Source organism: Oncorhynchus kisutch, linkage group LG5 (genome assembly GCF_002021735.2).
Source record: "Oncorhynchus kisutch isolate 150728-3 linkage group LG5, Okis_V2, whole genome shotgun sequence".
Lineage (NCBI taxonomy): Eukaryota > Metazoa > Chordata > Actinopteri > Salmoniformes > Salmonidae > Oncorhynchus > Oncorhynchus kisutch.
Window position 1 is genome coordinate 10,830,242 of NC_034178.2, and position 25,511 is coordinate 10,855,752.

Sequence of the window (25,511 nt, forward strand, 5' to 3'; positions counted from 1 at the left end):
TCTATTCCACAGTGGCCTATAGACTTGAAACGTGTCACCACTATAATGGACGTCCCTAAGATGAACCATACTAAATTTGGTGTTGATATCTGAAAAAACAAGGAAACTATTAACAACATTATTTGCATATGCAACGCTAACGCTAAAAATCATCTGCAACCAGCTTCTCCTCATGAACCACACAGTGGCAAGAAAAAGTATGTGAACCCTTTGGAATTACCTGGATTTATGAATTTGACATACAATTTGATCTGATCTTCATCTTAGTCACAACAATAGACAAACTCAGTGTGCTTAAACTAAAAGCACACAAATTATTGTATTTTTCTTATCTATATTGAACACATAATTTAAACATTCACAGTGTCGATTGGAAAAAGTATGTGAACCCCTAGGCTAATGACTTCTCCAAAAGCTAATTGGAGTCAGGAGTCAACTAATCTGGAGTCGAATCAATGAGATGAGATTGGAGATTTTGGTTAGAGCTTCCCTGCCATGTAAAAAACACTCATAAAATTAGAGTTTGCTATTCACAAGAAGCATTGCTTGATGTGAACCATGCCTCGAACAAAAGAGATCTCAGAAGACCTAAGAAGAAGAATTGTTGCCTTGCATAAAGCTGGAAAGGGTTACAAAAGTATCTCTAAAAGTCAGTCCAGGGTAATACAAATGGCCTATAAATGGAAAAATTTCAGCACTGTTGCTACTTTCCCTAGGAGTGGCCTTCCTGCAAAGATGACTGCAAGAGCACAACGCAGAATGCTCAATGAGGTTAAGAAGAATCCTAGTGTCAGTTAAAGACTTACAGAAATCTCTGGAAGATGCCAACATCTCTGTTGACGAGTCTACAATACGTAAAACACTAAACAAGAATGGTGTTCATGGGAGGACACCATGGAAGAAGCCCCTGCTGTCCAAAAAAAACATTACTGCACGTCTGAAGTTCACAAAAGACCACCTGGATGTTCCGCAGTGCTACTGGCAAAATATTCTGTGGACATACAACACTATGTGTGGAGAAAAAAGGCACAGCACAGCACACCAACATCAAAACCTCAGCCCAACTGTAAAGTATGGTGGAGGGAGCATCATGGTTTGGGGCTGCTTTGCTGCCTCAGGGGCTGGACAGCTTGCTATCGTCGACGGAAAAATGATTTCCCAAGTTTATCAAGACATTTTGCAGGAGAATGTAAGGCTATCTGTCCGCTAAGTGATGCAACAGGACAACAACCCAAAAGACAGAATGTATCAACAACAGAATGGCTTGAACAGAAGAAAATGTGTCTTCTGGAGTGGCCCAGTCAGTCCTGACCTCAACCCGATTGAGATGCTGTGGCATGACCTCAAGAGAGCAATTCGCACCCGACACCCCAAGAATATTGTGGAACCGAAACAGTTTAGTAAAGATGAATGGTCCAAAATTCTTCCTAACCGTTGTGCAGGTCTGATCCGCAACTACAGAAACATTTGGTTGAGGTTATTTCTGCCAAAGGAAGGTCAACCTGTTATTAAATCCAAGGGTTCACATACTTTTTCCAACCATCACTGTGTGTTCAATAAAGACATTCAAATGTATAATTGTTTGTGTGTTAGTAGTTTAAGCAGACTGTGTTTGTCTATTGTCGTGACTTAGATGAAGATCAGATCAAATTAGGACCAATTTATGCAGAAATACAGGTCATTCTAAATGGTTCACATACTTTTCCTTCCCACTGTATGTTAGTCACTCCAGATTTTGTATTTAGACTCATTACATCAGTCTTTAATGGTTTTTGCATTCAAATATAGCTGCACTGTACCTATAGATGCAAGTTAGCACATATTCTAAAGCTAAAAATACTTCTCACTGTTTTCACTGATGGCACATAAAGAAAGATAGTCCCTACAGGATAGAGTGCCTGCTTTTTAATCCAACTGATATTGTTCTTTCTCATCTTGTGGACCCTGATCATTGCCGCTTGCAGCTATATTTTTTCCAAAATGTACAAATTGTCAACTTTCCCGACAATGATTTATCACCTACCTGCACCTTGTACCTGCACCTGTTTTTCACCTTGACATTGAGCAAGGACACACGTTCATCAAATAGAAAACCACAGTGTAAAACAGCAGAATTCCATATCTGGTGAATTTCAAAATAGATATCTAACAAAGCTAAGCTACTTGACAGAATCGATGTTGTAAAAAAAAAGAAGAAATATAAAAAAGGCAAGAAAATACGCACGCTTTGAGTCCTCTCGGGTTCCGTTCAATTCGTGGTCACAACGACAAAGCGAAAAAAAGGTTAGCGATTAGCTAGTCAGCTAATCCCTCGCATAACTCAGTCGCTGCACATTTCACAGGTTTATGAAGAAATGGACATGGTCAGGGGACCGGTAAGTGAAAGACAATTGTATCTGAGATTGTACATAATATATGGTTTGTAGCTACAGTACAAGGAGCAAGTGGAAGGATACATGTCAGCCCCGAGTTGCTAGCTAACGGTAGTTACACGGAGACTATAACAAAGTAAGTTACTGAGACTGTCAAAGGCTTTGGTAGGCACCTAGTAATTATGGTATGAATTAATCATTCTAGCCAGTTGCGTAATTTCAAGCAAACTAATGAACCAATTAGTTAATGGACTGAAAATAGGATTTCGTCAAATAAATAGTTAATAGTATAGTTAAAATCAATGGGGGGGGGGGGGGGGGGGGGTGTCAGTGTTAGCTAGTTACGTCACTCCCACATGATTGACAGCTAGCCATGTAAACCATGATGATGTGTGTGTGTGTGTGTGTGTGTGTGTGTGTGTGTGTGTGTGTGTGTGTGTGTGTGTGTGTGTGTGTGTGTGTGTGTGTGTGTGTGTGTGTGTGTGTGTGTGTGTGTGTGTGTGTGTGTGTGTGAACAACACAAACTCTCGCGTACTGTCACTCGTGCTAGTTATTTTGACGCCACCAAGCTACCAGTAGGGGCTGTATGCAATTCAGTGAGGCAGTGTTACCATTAGCTAGTCATTTTTGTAAGTTGTCTTGTGTCCAATGTTGTTTGCCGTATTCAATACAGGGCTGAATTTAGAAACGGATTTGGAGTTTTTCAAGTTGAATTTCACCAGTCTATATGCATCAGCATTGCCATGGACAAATCTCAGTGATGGAGTCCCAGAGGAAAAGGTATGCAGCCCCGAGGTAGGGTGTTGTCAATAAATGTTATGTGATCATCATATGACAATTCAGAATATTCTTCATGTAAGTCTATGCCCTCACAAAGCTCTTGTTGTTTCTCTAGCTAGCTACTGTATCTTCTGTTCCAGGGCATGTTTAATCGGGGTAGTTCAAAAACAATGTCTCCTCTATCTGTGTGGTTGTTCAGAATCCTTGAGACATGACTTGTCAATCTGTCTGTCTGTCTACTTCTGTATGTATTCTCCAGCTCTGGTGAGGACAGTTCAGGGGAGCGAGGTTTGCTCCACACCTGGAAGGGCTACTCCTGTAGTGTCACCCCAGAGAGAGTGCTCCTGTCCAGGCCTGTGCTGCAGGCTGCCCTGGGAACACGCCATGGGGTTCTACTGGTGGAGGGTGAGAGTCAATGGACAGTCTTTGATATATAAAGACATTTATTATTAGCCTGCTTGATCTATAATTAAAACAATTTATTTTGTTTGGGGTTTGTACACTGATCTACACATACTACTGCTAATCATTTCTAATAAATCCTCTTGTCTAATGACTTGAATGTTGTGATGTATTTAGGCGGGCAGGTGTACAGCTTTGGTGAGTTCCCATGGAAACAGAGCCAGGTCTCGGAGGTGGGCCCCCTGAAGCCCGTCCTAGAGAGCGCTCTCAGCGGCCAGCGCGTTGTCGCCGTGGCAGCGGGCAACTTCCACAGCGGGGCGGTTACCGAGGACGGCGGGGTCCACATGTGGGGGGAGAACTCCTTCGGCCAGTGTGGCCTGTCCAGCCTCACTGTAGTCCCCAACCCTACTCCAGTGGCTGTCCTGGACCCCGACACCAGCCCCCCTCATACCATCCGGGTCCTGGAGCTGGCCTGCGGGGAGCAGCACTCCCTTGCTCTCTCTGCCCAGCACGAGGTGTGGGCCTGGGGCAGCGGCTGCCAGCTGGGCCTGGTCACCACCATCTTCCCCGTATGGAAGCCCCAGAAGGTGGAGCACCTGGCGGGCAGACACGTCCTTCAGGTGGCCTGTGGGGCCTTCCACAGCCTTGCCTTGGTGCGTTGCCTACCACCTCAGGAGGCCCGGCGGCCCCTGCCAGACAAGTGTGGCCAGTGCAACCAGCTGCTCTACACCATGACGGACAAGGAGGACCACGTCATTATCTCAGATAGTCATTACTGCCCCCTAGGGGTGGAGTTGCTGGATGACGGAGAGGCCAGGCTGGAGCCTGGAAGGTCCCCTCCACTCAGGCTCCAGAGCTCCCCTTCAGAGCCCCTCTCCTCTCATACCTCGGCCTCAGCGCCTGGTCTCCATCCCTCAATAACAGACCATACAGGCTATGAGAGGAGGAGGACAGTGGCACAGAATGGGGAAGTCTTAACCACTACAGACTCTGACATCTCTGCTGCTGGGACAGACTCAGGTCGAACTGTTGGCGGTGTGGGGGGTGCAGGGTCTCAGAACTCCCCCTACCCTGATGATCAGGCAGTGAAAGAATATCTCAAGAAACTGTCTGACACCTCATTGGCTGAGGAGACTGCCAAGATGACCATAGCAAGAGCAAGTTTTCAGGTTAGTACTGATGATTTGATGCTTTAAGCCTAAAGCTACCCATTTTTTGCACACTTGGTGGGTGACATGCTGACTTTGGGAGTTTGAGGTGTTTGAAAAGTGACAATGAGCTGTCACGCTGTGTTTCCTGGGTCGTGTTCATTAAGGCACGCAAAGGTAAAACATTTTTGCTAAGGAAAACTAAAATGTGCTTTTCTTATAGGTCCAGGAAGTCTTCCTGTTTCTGTCAGTTTTCTTTTGTGTGGTGCCTAATGCACCCTGTATTTGTTTCAGCCCCCAGCAGATAGCCTTGACCTCCTGACCTCTGACCTCCTCCCTGGGGTCATGCCAGTGACCACCAGCTCTGCCCTCAACAGCCTGGTCTCATCCTGTGCCTCCGCCGTGGCCGAGAGAGTGGTCTCCACCTGCGAGGCTCTGTCCCTGAAGAAGAGGATTAACTGCTACAACCCTGGGGTTGGGGGTGTAGCAGGAGCACCCGGTGGGGTGCCAGGAGGGTTTCCAGGGGGCCCCGCGGAGGAGCGGGTGCGTCTGGAGGAGTCCATGCAGGGGAAGAAGAGCTGCAGCACGGGGGATATCCGTGAGGAGGAGGCCGAGGGCCTGAGTCGACGTCTCTCTCTGCCTGGACTCCTCTCTCAGGGTAGATACGCTGTTCGTCTCTTATCCTCCACCTCTGCTCATCGCCTCTTATCCTTCTTATCTTCCTCCTATACTCTGATGTGTAAGTATGCGTGTGTGTCCCCGCTCATCCGGCCTGCGAACATATCAAACGTCCATCTGAACTACTGTACTATACAGTATGTTTTGGAATGCTGTGACTGCTGACCATTTTGTTTCAGTGTGGTGTTTCATGGCTCTTATGTGTGTGTGGACTACAGTCAGTGAACAGTGGTTTTTCTTCCGTGATTAAAGCTCTCAGTCATAGAGGAATATGAGGCCATATTAATGTGAGGACTTAACCAGAAGGGTTGCAGGAAGGAGAGGGTGAGAGAATAAGACAGAGAAGAAAGGAGCGAGAGTCCGTGAGATAGTGAGGGAAGGAGAGGGAGAGAACTGAGGAAGTGAGAGTGTGAAGAAGATGTATCTGTGTGTGAGGGAGAGAGGGTGAGGGAGTTGGGGGGGAGATGGAGAGGGCAAGATGGCTGTGATAATCTCTTGAGAAACCCAGTCAGAGTGGTAGTGCCTGCAGTATCGGAGGAATCTTCTATTGTCATGTTGGTAGGGTGACAGCTGAACGGTAGGATTTGTCCCTAGCTAGCCGAGGGTGTTTTAAGGGGATTTGGTATATGCAAAAAACACATTTGACATATGCGTATAATACACGCTTATATATGTCCTGTGAAATGGGACAAATAAATGATTAGCTTCCTGCTGCAGCCAGGGAGGGGACAGACCGCTCACCGCTCCCCTCTCTTGGTGGCTCTCCTCTGGGCTGACATATGGCTCTCTGTGGGGGACAGATGGCTCTCAGTGGGGGACAGGATGTCACAGTGGAAACCTCCAACCCACGCCTCATCAGTGATGCCCTGGTCTGTCTGTCCTCATTAACACTCCCTCCCATATGCTTACTGTGGTACGGGACCTGGCTCCGGCTGGGCACAATGACTCATCATCAGGAGGATGCTGTGAGGCCTGTGTTTCTAGGTTATTGCAGAAGTGTTTTGTTTTTCACGAGTAGATGAAGATCACTCCGTGACTAAACCAGTCATCCTGAGCATGTCTTTACAGTTGTTTACACTCACCTGTGGAACAGAGAGGACTTCATCCGTAACATTAGCTGCAGTTGACTGCCGTAACTGAACATGGCTTGAGAGGAAGCATAGAAAATGTTCTATTTAAGAAACATATCGGTCTGTCTCCATCTGCAGTGTCCCCCAGGTTGCTGCGGAGGGCCAGCCGGCCCAAGGTGCGAGCGGTGCCCCTCACCCCTGTGGGAGGGCTACCAGAGGCGGGGGAGCTGCTCCCCTCCCTGCAGACCGAGGTGTGGAGCTGGGGGCGTGGTGAGGAGGGCCAGCTAGGCCACGGGGACAACCTCCCCAGGTCAGTGTCCACTCAACACCAATCACTGAGGGCTGGGAATGAGAACCATGATGATTGACAGTTGTGTCGACCAGTAAAGCATCAGAGTATGAGCGCTGAATCTGATCTAGGATCTATTTGGCCTTTGAGATAAATAAGATTACATGGACAGGGAGGACCTGCTCCTAGATCGGCACTCTTACTCTGAAATGCTTTGGCCCTGGTTGTTGACTGAGAGGTGTTTCTGACCTGCAGGCTGCAGCCACTGTGCATCAAGTGCCTGAGCAGTAAGGAGGTGGTGCTTGTGGCTGCTGGGGCACATCACTCCCTGGCCCTGACGGCACAGTCCCAGGTCAGGAACTACATTATCACTCCTCATGGGAAACTGAGTCGGAGGGATTCCTCCCAACTGTGTGAACATTTGTGTGTGTGTGTTTTCAAGGTCTTCTCCTGGGGTAGTAACAGCTCTGGCCAGCTAGGACACATGGCGTGTCCGACTACTATCCCTCGCCTTGCCAAGGTAAGATTGTGTTTCTTTAATTGTGGAAAATGGTGCCCATGCAGTCATCTTTACCACACACTAACCCAGTGTTCCTCCTTTATTCATTTAGCAGCGATGCCCCCGTCGATGGGCAACGCAGGTGAATGGTGTTCTTTGCCACCCTCTCCCGTGCTACCTTTGCCTCCGCTGCTGAAAACAATCTTAGAAGAAACACTGCTAACCTAAACTCAATTTAAAAAAAGAAACGTCCCTTTTTCAGGACCCTGTCTTTCAAAGAAAACTTCACAGATCTTCAACACTATTTCCCATGCTTGTTTAATGAACCATAAACAATTAATGAACATGCAACTGTGGAACGGTCGTTAAGACACTAACCGCTTAGACGCTGGCAATTAAGGTCACAGTTATGAAAACTTAGGACACTAAAGAGGCCTTTCTACTGACTGAAAAACACCAAAAGAAAGATGCCCAGGGTCCCTGCTCATCTGCGTGAACATGCCTTAGGCATGCTGCATGGAGGCATGGGGACTGCAGATGTGGCCAGAGTACGGACATTGCAATTTATTACCGTCGCCTAAGACAGTGCTACAGGGAGATGGGATGGACAGCTGATTGTCCTCGCAGTGACAGACCACGCGTAACAACACATGCACAGGATCGGTACATCCTGGCATCACACCTGCAGGACAGGTACAGGATGACAACAACAACTGCCCGAGTTACACCTGGAACGCACAATCCCTCCTTCAGTGATCAGACGGTCCGCAGTAGGCTGAGAGAGGCTGGACTGAGGGCTTGTAGGCCTGTTGTCTGGTGAGGACCTGCCTTACATCACCAGCAACAACGTCGCCTATGGGCCCAAACCCGCCGTCGCTGGACCAGACAGAACTGGCAAAAAGTGCTCTTCACTGACGAGTCGCGGTTTTGTCTCACCAGGGGTGATGGTTGGATTCGCGTTTATCGTCGAAAGAATGAGTGTTACACTGAGGCCGGTACTCTGGAGCGGGATCGATTTGGAGGTGGAGGGTCCGTCATGGTCTGTGGCAGTTTGTCACAGCATCATCGGACTGAGCTTGTTGTCATTGCAGGCTATCTCAATGCTGTGTGTTACAGGGAAGACATCCTCCTCCCTCATGTGGTACCCTTCCTGCAGGCTCATCCTGACATGACCCTCCAGCATGACAATGCCACCAGCCATACTGCTCCTTCTGTGGGTTATTTCCGGCAGACAGGAATGTCATTGTTCTGCCATGGCCAGTGAAGAGCCCGGATCTCAATCCCATTGAGCATGTCTGGTACCTGTTGAATCGGAGGGTGAGGGCTAGGGTCATTTCCCCCCCAGAAATGCCTGGGAACTTGCAGATGCCTTGGTGGAATACTGGGGTAACATCTCACAGCAAGAACCAGCAAATCTAGTGCAGTCCATGAGGAAGAGATGCACTGCAGTACTTAATGCAGCTGGTGGCCAGATACTGAATGTTACTTTTGATTTTGACGCCCCCCCCCATTGTTCAGGGACACATTATTCCATTTCTGTTACACTTGTTCAGTTTATGTCTCAGTTGTTGAATCTTATGGTCATACAAATATTTACACATGTTAAGTTTGCTGAAAATAAACTCAGTTGACAGTGAGAGGACGCTTTCCTTTTTTGCTGAGTTTATATACCAACATGAATAAACTCTGCAGCGGCAATTAAAGCACTCTCCATGGTTGAACAATGATGGAACTTTTCCACTGAGGATTTATCCCGGTGTTTTACCTGAAAAGCTGAGACTTTTCTGTTTCCATCTACGTGCGCCGGCTCCCGTGTCTCACTGGGCCATGGCTCCTGCTCTGACCTGGAGCCAAGGCATGGCCCTGGGTACTTTTCAGCTTTAATTTAAATAACAATGGCTAACTGTGAACTTTAACACCTCAAGAAGTGACGGTCTTGAATGATGCAGAGGTTGTTGATTCTGCTCTCCACAAGTCTCCTGATAGAAACAAGACTACATTAACATAAAACACAGGAGACCCCCTGGTGTGGGACTTGGGAAAGCACCCTCAGCTGCTTATAGTGATCACAAATCATAGGACATTTTATGACTATTGAGTTTGTGCAGGACTGTTCGTATAAGCGTGAGTAGCTTTGGCGTGTGCGAGCCAGAACTGTTCATAGCTGCATTTCTCCTGTTTCTGTAGCATGAGGCAGCTTGATGTACAAGTCCATCCCCTGGACAGGACGCTAGTCTATCGCAGGGCCTTACCTCCAATCCATCTCCTTAATGCTGATTGCCAAGCAGAGACTCATCCGGTCCCATTTTTACAGTTTTTGGTATGACTTGGCCGGGGATCGAACTCCCAACCTTCCAATCTCAGGTTGGATACTCAAACCACAAGGCCACCGAGTTGTAGAAGCCTAGCACAACACAAATGTACAGTGATCTGATCTGCTCTGTTTGTCCCTGGTGTGACACTGTAGCTGTCTGAGGGGATCCGTGTATGGGACGTGGGTGCGGGGGCGCAGCACACCCTCCTCCTGGCCGATGGGGACTGTTACCAGCCCATCCTTTACTATAGCGGACAGCAGGTCAGAGAGGCGGCTCAGGACGCACCCCAGGACCAGACAGAGGGGTACAGCTACACCCAGCAACCAGTGCTGCTCCCCTTCTGCATGAACGTGAGTAGTGGACCACACACACAGTGTACTGAACCCCTGCTGTGTTCCACTTTTTGTGTATTCAGCATCTGCTTCGTGATTTCAACTGACATTTGACCCGATGGTGGTGCGTGTGTCTGTGGGTTTTTTCTATCCGTGTTTTAGTTGGGCTACGTGAGCGGTGTTTTTGCGGGGGGCCAGAGCTGCGTGGCGCTAGCCGACCGCAACGTCACAGGTTTCATCGCCAGCCTCCATGAGCTGGCTGCTGCCGAGAGGAAGTTCTACTGCAAGCTGAGCTCTGTGAAGAACCACATCCTGCGCCCCCTGTTGGACCTGGGTGAGAACTACTGCTCCCGCTACAGCTCCGCTGGACAGAGGCCATGGGTCAGAGGTTAGAGAGGGAGAGAGAGAAGGGCGAGTTTTATTTTCATGGTAACCAATGTCCAATCAAAGGGAAAGGGATTGGTCCGCATGTTATTATTAGTACAGACCTGTAACTTTTGGTTAACCATGTGCTGGACTAGAGTAAGTTGGTACGTTTCAGAGTAAACATTAGGTTGATTACCTCTTGGTTGTTTTTTTTTTTCACAGTGTTTTGTTTTAACAGGTGTGTGTTCTCCTTCTAACCCTCAGAGTCGTTGGGTACAGCCCTAGGCCCGGCGTCCACAGTGCTGCTACAGAGCCTGGCGAGGTGTTATAGCCGCCTGTGCCACCTCACTGGGCAGCACTCCGCCTCGCTCACCGCCAACCTGCGCCGCCGTCGGGAGGTGAAAAGCTTGGTTATGCTGGAGCACGCCAGCATCTTCCTGGACACGTACAATGAGTATGTACAGTTGTGTGTGTGTGTGTGTGTGTGTGTGTGCGCGCGCACACAATGTCTGACCCTCCCGCTGTCTGACATTTACTTCTTTACAAAAAGCACCTCTGTACTAGCTGCTGTGAGAAATTTCCCTCTTTTGTTATTTGGTACATGTGTACATGTAGTTCTGCGTGTATAATGACCTCTCCTTCTCTTCTCCTCTTTCCGTTCCTTCCCCCTCCTCATCCCTCCCTGCCAGGTACTGCTGCTCTGTGGGTAACTTCCTGGTGATGGGGGGCTTCCATGCTCTGGCCAAGCCCTCGCTGTGAGCGTGTACACACACACACACACACACACACACACACACACACACACACACACACACACACACACACACACAGTAGGACGTCTAGCAGCCTTAGCTTATTATCCTTACCATTTGCGGTGCTCATTATATGTTCATTATCTTTACCATTTACCTAGGCATGTGTGCTCATTATCCTTAACATTGACCTAAGCATGTGTGCTCATTATCCTTAACATTGACCCAAGTCTGCGTGCTCATTATCCTTAACATTGACCCACGTCTGTGTGCTCATTATCCTTAACATTGACCCAAGCCTGTGTGCTCATTATCCTTAACATTGGCCTAAGCCTGTGTGCTCATTATCCTTAACATTGGCCTAAGCCTGTGTGCTCATTATCCTTAACATTGACCCAAGCCTGTGTCAAGGGACAGCTGTTTGATGCCTAGTTGTTCTGCACACAATGAGACTCAGGAAGCTCCTGCAGGTTTAATTGGAAAGGGATAAGTCAAAGGATGAATTCTAAATCATTTTTATGGGCTCTTTTTAATTATGAAAACGGGTGGTTCGAGTCCTGAATGCTGATTGGCTGACAAAAATACCACATATACCACGGGTATGCCCAAAACATTTTTTCACTGTTGTAATTACATTGGTAACCAGTTTATAATAGCAATAAGGCACCTCAGGGGTTTGTGGTATATGGCCAATATACCACGGCTAAGGGCTGTATCCAGGCACTCTAAGAACAGCTCTTAACCGTGTTATATTGGCCATATACCACATCCCTTCTGGCCTTATTGCTTAATTATAAACCAATGTGTTTCTTCATCAAGGCTTTAACCAAGAGTGACTGAATTACCCTTCTCATGCTTTTAACTGGAATGGTGAACAGTGAATTAAAACAGGACATCTCTTCTTTCTTTTTCCATCTCTCCTCCCCTACACTCTACTCCCTCCCATCTTCCCCCACCCTCTCCTCCCTCCCTGCCCTCCATCTCCTCCTGCCCTCCATCCTCCCCCGCCACCCCCTCCACCATCTTCTGTTCCTCTGCTCAGAGATTTCTTTGGGAAGTGTCCAGAGCTGTTGCAGCGGCTGGCAGAGTCCAGCGAGGAGAACATTCCTCTGAGTGACCTGTTGGTGGCGCTCTTCTACCTGCCCATGAGACACCTTCACGAGTATGGCAGGCTGCTGCTCAAACTGGGAACCTGCTTCGAGGTGGTACGTGGAGGAACTAGGACCGGGCCGTACACACACACACACACACACACACATACGCTCACACACCTTCATACAAACTCTCCCTTTCGTGTGTGTGTCTCTCCATCCCTGCAGAGCTCAGTGGACTACCAGCAGCTGCAGGATGGCTGCTCTAAGTTTGAGGCCCTGGCTCTTCATCTGAAGAGGAGGAGGAAGGAGGCAGAGTACACGTACCAATTCTGGAAGAGCTTCCCTGGCAAGATGACGGTCAGTGGCCTGGTCAGTTGGTTTGACCACAGTAATCAGAGCCAGATTCACACTATTGAGCCAATGCCAACCGCACTGTGCTCACTCAGATATTTTATATTCACGTTGTCCTTTCAAGCATGGTTCCGGCAACTATGGTGGATGTATAATCAGGCCGGCAGAGCACAGCTTGGTTCGGTTTGACTCCATAGTGTGAAACGGGGTAGAAGATCTTTTATTCAGCCCAATATCTCCAGTTTACCAACCTCTTATCCCATTTCACCTGGCCATCCTGTTCCAGGATTCCCTGCGTAAGCCCCCCCGGAGGCTGATCTGTGAGAGCAGTAACAAGGCCCTGACGCTACAGAACTCTGGAAGGTTCTCTGTCAACTGGTTCATCCTCTTCAATGATGCACTCGTCCACGCTCAGGTAAGCACAGCTCTTACAGCTGGCTCTTACAAAGGTGCCAATCTCTCTTTCTTTCATTCACCCTCAGAGCATTTGATATGAATATATCTGGTGTGTTGACTGACTCCTATCAAGTTGTGTGTTTGTCTTTGTCCTTGTCCTATCAGGGCGTGGTTCCCTATAAAAGCCTTGTAAGTATGCAGCAGCAGCCAGTGTACTGCCCCCTAGTCAATGCAGCGCCCCCGTGTGGCCAGGGCTTGGCTTAGGATGTAGGCTTCCTGTAGCGGCTCTTTAGGCACCTGCTGCCGGCCTGTAAACCACAAACATCGGCTTCACAGCTTGAAATAACACCCACACCAAAACACACCGTTTTTCTGATCTTCTTCATGTACGTATGGGTGTGCCAACTAACATCTGGCTGGAATAAGCCTCTCTGTTTTTGATTTCTTGAAGCTCACAGTGAAGAATGGCAGTTATTTACCTTCTCTGCCTTCTCCCTTTAACTAACCCAACTGCTCCTGAACATTAGGAGCCCCACAGCGGGTTCTGTACACCACTCTACAGTGAGCAGCTTCTCCTCAGCCGAGCCCGGTGCCCCCTGCCCTCTGATGCTAGCCTCAGGATACTGTGTGGAAAGCTGAACTGATACTTTGAATAACTAAGGCTCTCTGTAGTATATTGCCTACTTTTATGACATTGTAGTCATAGTCGTAGCAACATGTTGACTCTGCTTACAGGCGTCAATCTAAAAAGTTAAGTCTGCCGTTATTGGGTCTTCCCGACGTGTGCGTCTTGGTTATCTAACTAAGATGCCTTTTTTGACCCGTTAAATTTTTTTGCTATGTGGAGCCTTTAGTTATCATTACTCTGAAACCATGTGACGCCACACGTGAGGATCGGCCGTCTCCGGTTCACTTCTCTCAAAACAGTTTCCTGTGAGGTGCCGCTGTCTCTCTTAGTGTGCACCCACCTAGCTGTGTTTGATGACATAGTGTGCCTTTTTAGCCCCCGTCGGCTGCACCCTGTGTGCTTGCACCCTGTGTGCTTGCACCCTGTGTGCTGTGTCTGTCGGCCTGCCTCGTGCCCTGTCGCCCTCGCCTCTCTGCTTGCTATGCAAGTTGGCATCTATTAGGTCATGTGACCTGTGTTTAGCTCCAGTGCCCTGACTACTTCCTGACTGTTGAACCAGTGTACTGTATCTGTAGCTGAGTGTATCAGTATACTGATGTCTCTCTCTCTTCCCTCCCTCTCCTCCAGTTCTCCACCCACCATGTCTTCCCATTGGCCACACTGTGGGTCGAGCCCATCCCTGAGGAGAACACTGACCTGTGAGTCTATCCCCCTATCTGCCCAATTAGAGAGTTTAGCTGGTGTTATTGAGCACTTAGCTCAACGTTTCCCAAACTTGGTCCTGGTCCTGGTCCTGCCCCCCCCCCCCCCCCGGATGCACGTTTTGTTTTTGCCCTAGCACTACACAGCTGATTCAACTTATCATCAAGCTTTGATCATTTGAATCAGCTGTGTAGTGTTAGGGCAAAAACCAAAACGTGCACACCTTGGGGTCCCCAGGACCGAGTTTGGGAAACGCTGCTTCCACTGAGCTGTGCTTTGTTCCATCCAGGTATGGACTGAAGGTTATCTCACCTGAGGAGACCTTCACCCTGCTGGCTTGTTCTTCCATGGAGAAGGTAGGCCACTAGCCAATAGCCAGGCCTCACCTGCTCAGGTTACAAGTATGTAGTGTTTGTCTTTGTAGGTTCTTGTTAATCTGCCTAGTTGGGTTCAGTTTGTGGTGACAGATGGTGTAACAACCCATTCAGTTCAATGAAATGCACTTCAATATGACTATTAACCGCCGTGTGTTCTCCAGGCCAAGTGGCTTCGCTCCATCAACCAGGCGGTGGACCAGGCCATGAGTGGGGCGGGGCAGAGGGCGGAGCCTCCCATCTCCCGGACCGCCTCCTACACCTTCTACAAGGACAGCCGTCTGAAGGAGGCCACCTACGAGGGCCGCTGGCTGGCCGGCAAGCCCAATGGGAGGTGGGTCAGGCTGGGGAAGGAGGGATGCAGGACCTGGTGCCTTTGGTTCCACTTCCATACAGTCACAATGAATTGAAAATTGTTGTTTCCAGGGGAATGGTGAAGTGGCTTGATGGGAGAATTTACACGGGGACGTTCAAGAACGGACTGGAGGATGGGTCAGTCAGTGTCAATCGATCAATATATTGATGTATCAATGACCGTAGTCAGAAATAAAGGCATTTCTCATTGTTCTGCTATTTGTTTATGGGTCGTAGTTTTGGAGATTACGTTATGCCCAGCAAGACGTTAAACCTGAACGACCACTATCAAGGCCACTGGAAAGAAGGGAAGATGCACGGCATCGGAACATACAAGTGAGTCTGTTTTCCTTTGTGACGAGTTCCAACATTATTTAAGAAAGGCCCTTCAGGTTAAAAATCAACCTTTTGTAAGTGTGACCAGGAGTTTGCGGGCGTGTCTATGTTTCTGCTGTGTACCCGAACAATGTGACTATCGTCTATGCAGGTATGCTACAGGTGAGTTGTACGAGGGCTCGTTCCAGGACAACATGCGTCACGGACACGGGATGCTGCGCAGCGGCACGCTGAACTCCTCCTCCCCCAGCGTCTTCATCGGCCAATGGGTGCACGACAAGAAGACGGGCTACGGCGTCTTTGATGACATCACCAGGTAGTGGATCGCTCCAGCCCACCCTTTTCATACTGCAGCACTAAACTGAGCTGGCCTGGTTACGCATCTAGCTAGCTCACTACGGTTGGGGTTGGATTGATAGTGTGAAAAGGGTATTAGTGTCTCTGAAGTGCTGACGGTGTTACGTAGTGACCTGTGTTGTTCCGGTGTGTTCCGTCAGAGGAGAGAAGTACATGGGCATGTGGCAGGATGACCAGCGGCAGGGCACGGGCGTCATAGTAACCCAGTTTGGCCTGTACTACGAGGGAGCCTTCAACAACAACAAGATGCAGGTGATTCCTGGGAAATGGGGTTCTTCCTCCTGACGCTAGCTGAACGTTAGCACATTAGTTCCAATATTGGAGGAAAGGAAGATGATCACCTCTCCATTTGCTGTATTTTTCTCGCTGTCTCAGGGCACAGGGGTCTTGCTGTCTGAGGACAACACCACATATGAAGGAGAGTTCTCGGAGGACTGGACTCTCAACGGAAAGGTCAGTGAAAGAAGAGAGACACAAACAAGCCTGAACACTCTCTCTCACACACAGCTTGCACTCACACACATTTTCGCTTAGCCACATACGTTTGTGCAGACACGTGTATAATACAGCACATTGCTCTCCCTAATCTCTCAGGGTGTGCTGACCATGGCTAATGGGGACTACTTTGAGGGCACCTTCACCGGGGAGTGGGGCTCCGGCCTGAAGGTCACCGGATCCTTCTTCAAACCCAACCTCTACGACTCAGACGGGGACAAGGGCCGCGCAGTGTACGTCTCTGTACCATTCAATGCCATTGGTTTTAAGTATGGTGGAGGATTAGCAGATTCAAAGATTTTAGTCTTGAGCTGAAAGTGGTTAAACAAAAAAAAGTATAAATAAATTGCAAGGCAATCTGTCTGCAGGAGATGATCCTGCTCTGTTTTTGCATCGAAGCCTTGAAAAATGTTTTGACAGTTTTGAAATGAACCCAGTCAAGTGAACGTGTATGTGAACATAGACTATTTCTATTTCCTCTTTATGTGTGTCTCCAGTAAGCTGGGGCGCCTGGCGGTGCGTCCGGAGCAGAAGTGGAGGGCAGTGTTTGAGGAGTGTTGGATGAGGCTGGGCTGTGAGGCCCCTGGCCAGGGAGAGAACCAGAGAGCCTGGGAGAACATCGCTGTAGCCCTGACCACCAGCAGGAGACTGCACAGAGACTGGTAGAGAGAACAGAGACCACACACACAGTACTTCCACCTCACACACACTCACTCTTTCTCACTCACTCACTCACTCACTCACTCACTCACTCACTCACTCACTCACTCACTCACTCACTCACTCACTCACTCACACACACACACACACACAGAGTACAGTTGTCTAAGTGGTATTGATGTGTGTTCTAGCCCGGAGATGAACCTGAGTCAGAGTCATAACATAACTCTGGAGAGTCTGGAGTTCAACCCTCAGCAGCATGTTGGCCCTGTTACCATGGAGAGGTATGACCGTATCCGCCATTACCTCATCAAGGTGAGCCAACGACCCCGGGTGACTTCCTAACCCTCCTAATCCCCCTCAGCAAATAGACCCACGCACCAACGTGTCTGACAAGCACAAATACCAGCACCCACTGTTTGACAAGCAAAATCCTTTTCAGTATGGTTTAATAATGATGATGATGATGAAGAAATGTCTGAGCCGTCGTCCTGAGGTGCCCCTGTTCATACTGATTTACTCTTTAGATCTAACATGATTTATCCTCATTGAGAAAACACCACAAAATAGGAATATTCAGAAACTCTCACATTTAACCTTCACTGTCCCCCCCCCACCCCCCAGGCGTGTGACACGCCCCTACACCCCCTGGGCAGGCTGATGGAGACCCTAGTGGCTGTCTACAGGATGACCTACGTGGGGGTGGGGGCCAACCGCCGCCTCCTACTGCAGGCTGTCAACGAGATCATGTCCTACCTGGCACGCATCTTCCAACTCGTCAGGTGTGTGTGTGTGTGTGTCAGATACTGTTTTTCCATTGTTTGACCCTAGCCTGTTTTAAGCCATGTACTGTATGTGTAATGTTGGTTTGTTTGTCTCCCAGGTTCCTGTTCCCAGATCTGCCTGAGGAGGGTGGAGTGATCCCTGAACCATCCTCTGACCCCCAGGACAAGAAGGATTCCAACTGCGCAGACACCCAGCTAGAATCCCCCAAACCTGGGTACGACCATAGCATATCTTATGTAAAAGAGCATGTCACTGTTGTTTAAATACTGTTTTCTTCCAGAAGAGAAATATGTTAAGCCCCTGAATGTGTGTTGAATGATGTGTGTGTGGTTTCCCCAGACGTGTAGTGAGTAGCTCCTCTCTGCTCCTGCCGGTGTTACTGCCTCGTCTCTACCCCCCTCTCTTCACCTTGTACGCCCTGGAGAAGGAGAGGGAGGACGACGTGTACTGGGAGTGTGTCCTCCGCCTCAACAAACAGCCAGACATGGCCCTGCTCGCCTTCCTCGGAGTGCAACAGTGAGTCTCTCTTGGACTGACCAATGAGGTTGGGAATGACTAGTAGTTGCCTCTTACAACCCTTCTGATCTCACCGTTTTACATTCTGTTGAATCCGTGTTGCGAAACAGAATGTGAGGATAGTCGGGGCCTTTTTAAATTAGCCTCGTACAAGTTTTTTTCCGACCATGTAGCCTGACGGTCCTGACCTGGAAAAACTGTAGTTATAACATGTACAGTGCCTTGCGAAAGTATTCGGCCCCCTTGAACTTTGCGACCTTTTGCCACATTTTAGGCTTCAAACATAAAGATATAAAACTGTATTTTTTTGTGAAGAATCAACAACAAGTGGGACACAATCATGAAGTGGAACGACATTTATTGGATATTTGAAACTTTTTTAACAAATCAAAAACTGAAAAATTGGTCGTGCAAAATTATTCAGCCCCCTTATTAAGTTAATACTTTGTAGCGCCACCTTTTGCTGCGATTACAGCTGTAAGTCGCTTGGGGTATGTCTCTATCAGTTTTGCACATCGAGAGACTGACATTTTTTCCCATTCCTCCTTGCAAAACAGCTCGAGCTCAGTGAGGTTGGATGGAGAGCATTTGTGAACAGCAGTTTTCAGTTCTTTCCACAGATTCTCGATTGGATTCAGGTCTGGACTTTGACTTGGCCATTCTAACACCTGGATATGTTTATTTTTGAACCATTCCATTGTAGATTTTGCTTTATGTTTTGGATCATTGTCTTGTTGGAAGACAAATCTCCATCCCAGTCTCCGGTCTTTTGCAGACTCCATCAGGTTTTCTTCCAGAATGGTCCTGTATTTGGCTCCATCCATCTTCCCATCAATTTTAACCATCTTCCCTGTCCCTGCTGAAGAAAAGCAGGCCCAAACCATGATGCTGCCACCACCATGTTTGACAGTGGGGATGGTGTGTTCAGGGTGATGAGCTGTGTTGCTTTTACGCCAAACATAACGTTTTGCATTGTTGCCAAAAAGTTCAATTTTGGTTTCATCTGACCAGAGCACCTTCTTCCACATGTTTGGTGTGTCTCCCAGGTGGCTTGTGGCAAACTTTAAACGACACTTTTTATGGATATCTTTAAGTAATGGCTTTCTTCTTGCCACTCTTCCATAAAGGCCAGATTTGTGCAATATACGACTGATTGTTGTCCTATGGACAGAGTCTCCCACCTCAGCTGTAGATCTCTGGAGTTCATCCAGAGTGATCATGGGCCTCTTGGCTGCATCTCTGATCAGTCTTCTCCTTGTATGAGCTGAAAGTTTAGAGGGACGGCCAGGTCTTGGTAGATTTGCAGTGGTCTGATACTCCTTCCATTTCAATATTATCGCTTGCACAGTGCTCCTTGGGATGTTTAAAGCTTGGGAAATCTTTTTGTATCCAAATCCGGCTTTAAACTTCTTCACAACAGTATCTCGGACCTGTCTGGTGTGTTCCTTGTTCTTCATGATGCTCTCTGCGCTTTTAACGGACCTCTGAGACTATCACAGTGCAGGTGCATTTATACGGAGACTTGATTACACACAGGTGGATTGTATTTATCATTATTAGTCATTTAGGTCAACATTGGATCATTCAGAGATCCTCACTGAACTTCTGGAGAGAGTTTGCTGCACTGAAAGTAAAGGGGCTGAATAATTTTGCACGCCCAATTTTTCAGTTTTTGATTTGTTAAAAAAGTTTGAAATATCCAATAAATTTCGTTCCACTTCATGATTGTGTCCCACTTGTTGTTGAAAAAAATACAGTTTTATATCTTTATGTTTGAAGCCTGAAATGTGGCAAAAGGTCGCAAAGTTCAAGGGGGCCGAATACTGTCGCAAGGCACTGTAAAAATTAATATATTTTTGCTTTCAGTAAGTTTTGGCCGGTTTCGGTTCCAGTGCTGGGGGAGAGGACAGAGGTATGACACTAAGTACATTCTGAAACACACTGCCCTCCTGTGGGTGAATTACAACATTACACCAAGTGCATGTTAGATTGTCCTTACTGACAGTCTCTCTCCCCTTTCTAGGTTGTGTCCAGCACAAAAGACGCCTGTTTTGCCTCGGCAACGGAGACCTTACAGCAGATCAGGTACGCTTTATCCAGAGCAGTACTATATCGTCATGAATGAATGAGTCTCTTGCACTCTTTAAGTTATGATATTGTGGTTTATACGTGGTCGTGTATTAAGACAGTTTGTTTTCAGCACAACGTTCACCCCATCCGACAAGCTGCAGGTGATCCAGCTGACATTCGAGGAGATCACAAAGGAAGTGGTGTCATCACTGGAGAATAGCTTCCTGTGGTCCATGGACGACCTGTTTCCTGTGTTCCTCTACGTGGTGCTGCGCGCCCGGTGAGTCGATGAGAACACACACATCCTCAGAGATGCACAGAAATCTGATTTTTCTCCAATTTTAGAATCAGAACTACACATTTATTTACAGTACCAGTCAAAAGTTTGGACACCTACTAATTCCAGGGTTTTTCTTTATTTTTTTCTAATTTCCACATCGTAGAATAATAGTGAAGAAATCAAATCTATTGGAGATTCTTCAAAGTAGCCACCCTTTGCCTTGATGACAGCTTTTCACACTCTTGGCATTCTCTCAACCAGCTTCATGAGGTAGTCACCTGGAATGCATTTCAATTAACAGGTTTGCCTTGTTAATTTGTGGAATTTATTTCCTTAATGCATTTGAGACAATCATTTGTGTTGTGACAAGGTAGGGTTGGTATACAGAAGCCCTATTTGGTGAAAGACCAAGTCCATATTATGGCAAGAACAACTCAAATAAGCAAAGAGAAACGACAGTCTATAATTTAAGACATGAAGTCAATCCCAGAACTTTGAAAGTTTCTTCAAGTGGAGTCACAAAAAACATTGAAAGTCAATATATATAAAAAATATATAAATAAATAAAAAAGAGTTCTTAACATGAAACTGGTTCTCATGAGGACAGCCAGAGGAAAGGAAGACCCATAGTTACCTGTGCTGCAGAGGATAAGTTCATTGGAGTTACCAGCCTCGGAATTGCAGCCCAAATAAATGCTTCAGAGTTCAAGGAACAGACACATCTCAACATCAACTGTTCAGAGGAGACTGCATGAATCAGGCCTTCGTGGTTGATTTGCTGAAGAAGATACCACTACTAAAGAACACCAATAATAAGAAGAGACTTGCTTGGGCCAAGAAACACAAGCAGTGGACATTAGACCGGTGGAAATCTGTCCTTTTGGTCTGAGTCCAAAGTTGAGATTTTTGGTTCCAACCCCCGTATCTTTATGAGATGCAGAGTAGGTGAACTGATCTCCGCATGTGTGGTTCCCACCGTGAAGCATGGGGGAGAAGGTGTGATGGTGTGGGGGTGCTTTGCTGGTGACACTGTCTGTGAATTATTTAGAGTTCAAGGCACACTTAACCAGCACGGCTACCACATCATTCTGCAGCGATACGACATCCCATCTGGTTTGCGCTTAGTGGAACTATCATTTGTTTTTCAACAGCACAATGACCCAAAACACACCCCCATGCTGAGTAAGGGCTATTTGACCAAGGAGCGTGATGGAGTGCTGCATCAGATGACCTGGCCTCCACAATCACCCGACTTCAACCCAATTGAGATGGTTTGGGATAAGTTGGACCGCAGAGTGAAGGAAAAGCAGCCAACAAAGTGCTCAGCTTATGTGGGAACTCCTTCAAGACGGTTGGAAAAGCATTCCAGGTGAAGCTGGTTGAGAGAATGCCAAGAGTGTGCAAAGCTGTCATCAAGGCAAAGGTTGGCTACTTTGAAGAATTGCCATATAAACTATGTTTTGGTTTGTTTAACACTTTTTTTTGGTTACTACATGATTTCATGTGTGTTATTTCATAGTTTTGATGTCTTCAGTATTATTCTACAATGTAGAAAATAGTAACAATAAAGAAAAACCCTTGAATGAATAGGTGTGTCCAAACTTTTGACTGGTACTGTGTATGTGTGTTAACCAAGGCTGTGTTTCTCTTCAGGATCAGGAATCTGGGGTCAGAGGTGAGTCTGATAGAGGACTTGATGGACCCCTGTGTACAGCATGGAGAACACGGCATCATGTTCACCACTCTCAAGGTACACTCATAGCATACGTTCTATGGCAGATAGAATCCAAATGCAGGCACTGACTGACACTCATGACTTATTCAGATACTCATAACATATTCATGCGATCGATGCACGCTTACACACACCGCTTCATAGGGAATAAATGAAGCTGTAACTATCTGTATCATATATTCATTTTATTTCCCTCTGTCTGTCAGGCGTGTTACTATCAGATCCAGCATGAGAAGACCACATGAGAACCACAGAGAATCTCTGTACTGTATATTGCAGCAGCTCTGTAAAGTGGCAGTCAGACAGACAGCCGATTTAGAGGGAAGGGATTGGAGAGGTTTTGAGTGGTGCTGTGTCAGGGTCGTCACAGGAGGGTCATGATGATTGACAGACAGGCTGCTGACTGTCCATCTGCTCCCCCGTAGCAGGACCCCCTCCCCCTTTACATACACACATACACGGATACATGCTCTTACACACACACACTACAAAGCTCCCCGCTCTAACCACTGCCTAATAGTGACTGTGTCATCAGGCTTATACACCTACTTGATTCATCAGGTTGACCTCTGTAAAACCCTTGTTGTAAAACTGGCAGTTTGGCCAGTTTATCTGTCAATAGGCTTTGTAACACCTTAGCCCCTGAATGAAGGAACCTGCTCCTTGAGCCGTCTGGAATAGGGGCTTACTGTGATGTGGGCAGAGCCAGTGGCGTTTCAGCCTTATCGTGGACTGTTGTGAATATGTCTGGCTATTTACTATTCACGCTGTATTAGTGGAGGAGATCACTGCCTCTTTTGTCACCCAGCGCTGGTATTGAAATGGAAGTCTATGAAGAGAAACTTCAAATCCAAGTGAGACTCGCCCTTAACATGGAGCCTGTCTAATAACAAGACGCCATCTTGTATGTATGAGGTGGCAACAAGTACGCGTCACATGGCCACCTGTTGCTTCCATCGGACCTCAGCCCTCAAAGCACATGTTATTTAATGGACCAACACAGTACGTCACATTGATGTCACTTAAAACAAGGAAAGAGTTGAACCGCCCAGATGCAGTGACGTCTGTGTACACCGAGCGCTAGCCTACGCTCACTCAGACCAACGCCAGTTGAAGTTGTTTTGTAGAATGTACACTCCATACAGTTTCGGTGTTCTTGTTGTATTCATTGTTCAGAACAATCTTGAATATCCAGCTCTATTCAGGTGATTTGAAGACGTGAAGTTGGGTGGCGCTCTGTTTCTCATGTGATGCAGTTAAATGACAGCCAGCTAATGTGCACCTCACCTGCTGGCCTCTAAAACATTTCAATTCATACTGTATTATTTGTGTTTATAACCTCTCTGTTTGCACAATATTTATAATGCTACAAGGTGGTTCTTTCAGGTCACTTTGTCATTCTACACCAGAGCTAAAACCTCAGCCACCTACATGAAATGTTGACACTTGATGGGTAAACCCATAGAAGAAGACTGTTTGTTTATTTTCTGTTATAAAACATTTCCTGCAATATAGCTAATGTAATATTCATGTTTGTGGTTCTTCAAATCAGATTAAGACTTTTACTAGGAAGCAGTATTGTTTATGCGTTTGTTTGGTGTGCTCCCTGTCATGCAGACAGACTTATGACAGTATTATGCAGTATTTGTACCTGCAAGGCAATCGCTACACTGAAGAAACTGTCTCTGTTCAGCTTGTTGGGGTCTGATTATGTTGTAATAGCAATATGATGGTTATACAGTGACATTGAAGTCTACCAAAAGAAATTCTTCCTGTTGCAGAATTATTAATGTGGAGAATAGAATTTGTCACAACTGTTATTGATTGTTTGATGGGACACGCAGTACATAAGAATCTATATTTTAAACAGAATTTGATTGTAACCTGGTATTTGGTTAATTCTTTATTCAGCTTGTTTGTAATTTGTATGGTCATGCAAAGGTTTACCTCCATTTCCCCCCATAATTCCTTTGGAAAGGACTTTGATTATTTAACTGTATATCTGTTCACACCTAAAACACATGGCATGAGGTGCTGCATGATATAATATCTCTACAGTGTTTTACCCATAGACTGCATAACATACAGTTTGATCTATGAAGGAAGATCTGCCTGCTTGTTTTTATTTTTTATTTAAACTTTTATTTAACTCCGTTAAAGAACAAATTCTTATTTACAATAACAGCCGAACCCAGACGATGCCGCTCTATTGGACTCCCAATCACGGCCGTTTGTGATACAGCCTGGATTCAAACCAGGTTGCCTGTAGAGACACCTCTAGCACTGAGATGCAGTGCCCCAGTGTTCTCTGTATGTTGTCACATTTGTCCTTTTTAGGGGAATGATGTCAGCATTCTGTCTAATGTACATATCTTTATGTAAATAAAGGGCAATAAAGCCAACTGACAAAGTTCTCTTTGAATAAAATGTGCCTCTGTACTAGTTTGTCTTAAATTGTAAACCACATGGTCCTGTTACTTAGGTTTAATGGGTTAGATACAGTTGAAGTTTACATCGTTTTTCAACCACTCCACAAATTTCTTGTTAACTATAGTTTTGGCAAGTCGGTTAGGACATCTACTTTGTACATGACACAATTTTTCCAGCAATTGTTTAGACCAATTATTTCACTTAGAATTCACTGAATCACAATTCCAGTGGGTCAGAAGTTTATATACACGAAGGTGACTGCTTTTAAACAGCTTGGAAAATTCCAGAAAATGATGTCATGGCTTTAGAAACTTCTGACAGGCTAATTGACATCATTTGAGTCAATTGGAGGTGTACCTGTGGATGTATTTCAAGGCCTACCTTCAAACTATGCCTCTGCTTGACATCATGGTAAAATAAATCAGCCAAGACCTCAGAAAAAATATTGTAGACCTCCACAGGTCTGGTTCATCCTTGGGAGCAAGTTCCAAATGCCTGAAGGTACCACGTTCATCTGTACAAACAATAGTACGCAAGTATAAACACCATGGGACAAGGCAGCCGTCATACCGCTCAGGAAGGAGACGCGTTCTGTCTCCTGAAAATTAACGTACTTTGGTGCGAAAAGTGCAAATCAATCCCAGAACAACAGCAAAGGACCTTGTGAAGCTGCTGAAGGAATCAGGTACAAAGTATTTATCCACAGTAAAACGTGCCCCATATCGACATAACCTGAAAGGCCGCTCAGCAAGGAAGAAGCCACTGCTCCAAATCTGCCATAAAAAAAAGCCAGACTATGGTTTGCAACTGCACATGGGGATAAGATTGTACTTTTTGGAGAAATGTCCTCTGGTCTGATGAAACAAAAATAGAACTGTTTGGCCATAATGACCATTGTTATGTTTGGAGGAAAAAGGGGGAGGCTTGCAAGCCAAAGAACACCA

The 25,511-nt window shown here is 46.7% G+C and overlaps 1 protein-coding gene across 13 annotated transcripts; it reads left to right on the forward strand.

Moving 5' to 3' along the window:
* The first annotated feature begins 2,051 nt into the window (after positions 1-2,051).
* On the forward strand, positions 2,052-24,576 carry LOC109878171 (alsin). 13 transcript variants are annotated; one of them, XM_031824404.1, is made up of 35 exons: positions 2,052-2,375; positions 3,046-3,167; positions 3,412-3,557; positions 3,732-4,723; positions 4,997-5,360; positions 6,589-6,760; positions 6,995-7,091; positions 7,182-7,259; positions 9,706-9,903; positions 10,048-10,273; positions 10,516-10,705; positions 10,941-11,006; positions 12,046-12,208; positions 12,323-12,466; positions 12,735-12,863; positions 13,010-13,033; positions 14,100-14,170; positions 14,464-14,530; positions 14,713-14,882; positions 14,975-15,040; positions 15,140-15,238; positions 15,390-15,554; positions 15,736-15,847; positions 15,971-16,048; positions 16,190-16,323; positions 16,588-16,752; positions 16,942-17,065; positions 17,375-17,532; positions 17,634-17,750; positions 17,876-18,052; positions 19,919-19,964; positions 20,076-20,137; positions 20,238-20,402; positions 22,056-22,152; positions 22,344-24,576. In XM_031824404.1, exons 2-35 carry the CDS (start codon positions 3,100-3,102, stop codon positions 22,380-22,382), a joined length of 5,169 nt encoding a protein of 1,722 aa, XP_031680264.1. In that variant the 5' UTR covers positions 2,052-2,375; positions 3,046-3,099; the 3' UTR covers positions 22,383-24,576. The 13 variants fall into 13 exon arrangements, with proteins under 13 accessions (XP_031680264.1, XP_031680265.1, XP_031680271.1 ...); XM_031824405.1 differs by having other exon boundaries at positions 12,323-12,454; XM_031824411.1 differs by having other exon boundaries at positions 10,048-10,219.
* Positions 24,577-25,511: the final 935 nt, after the last annotated feature.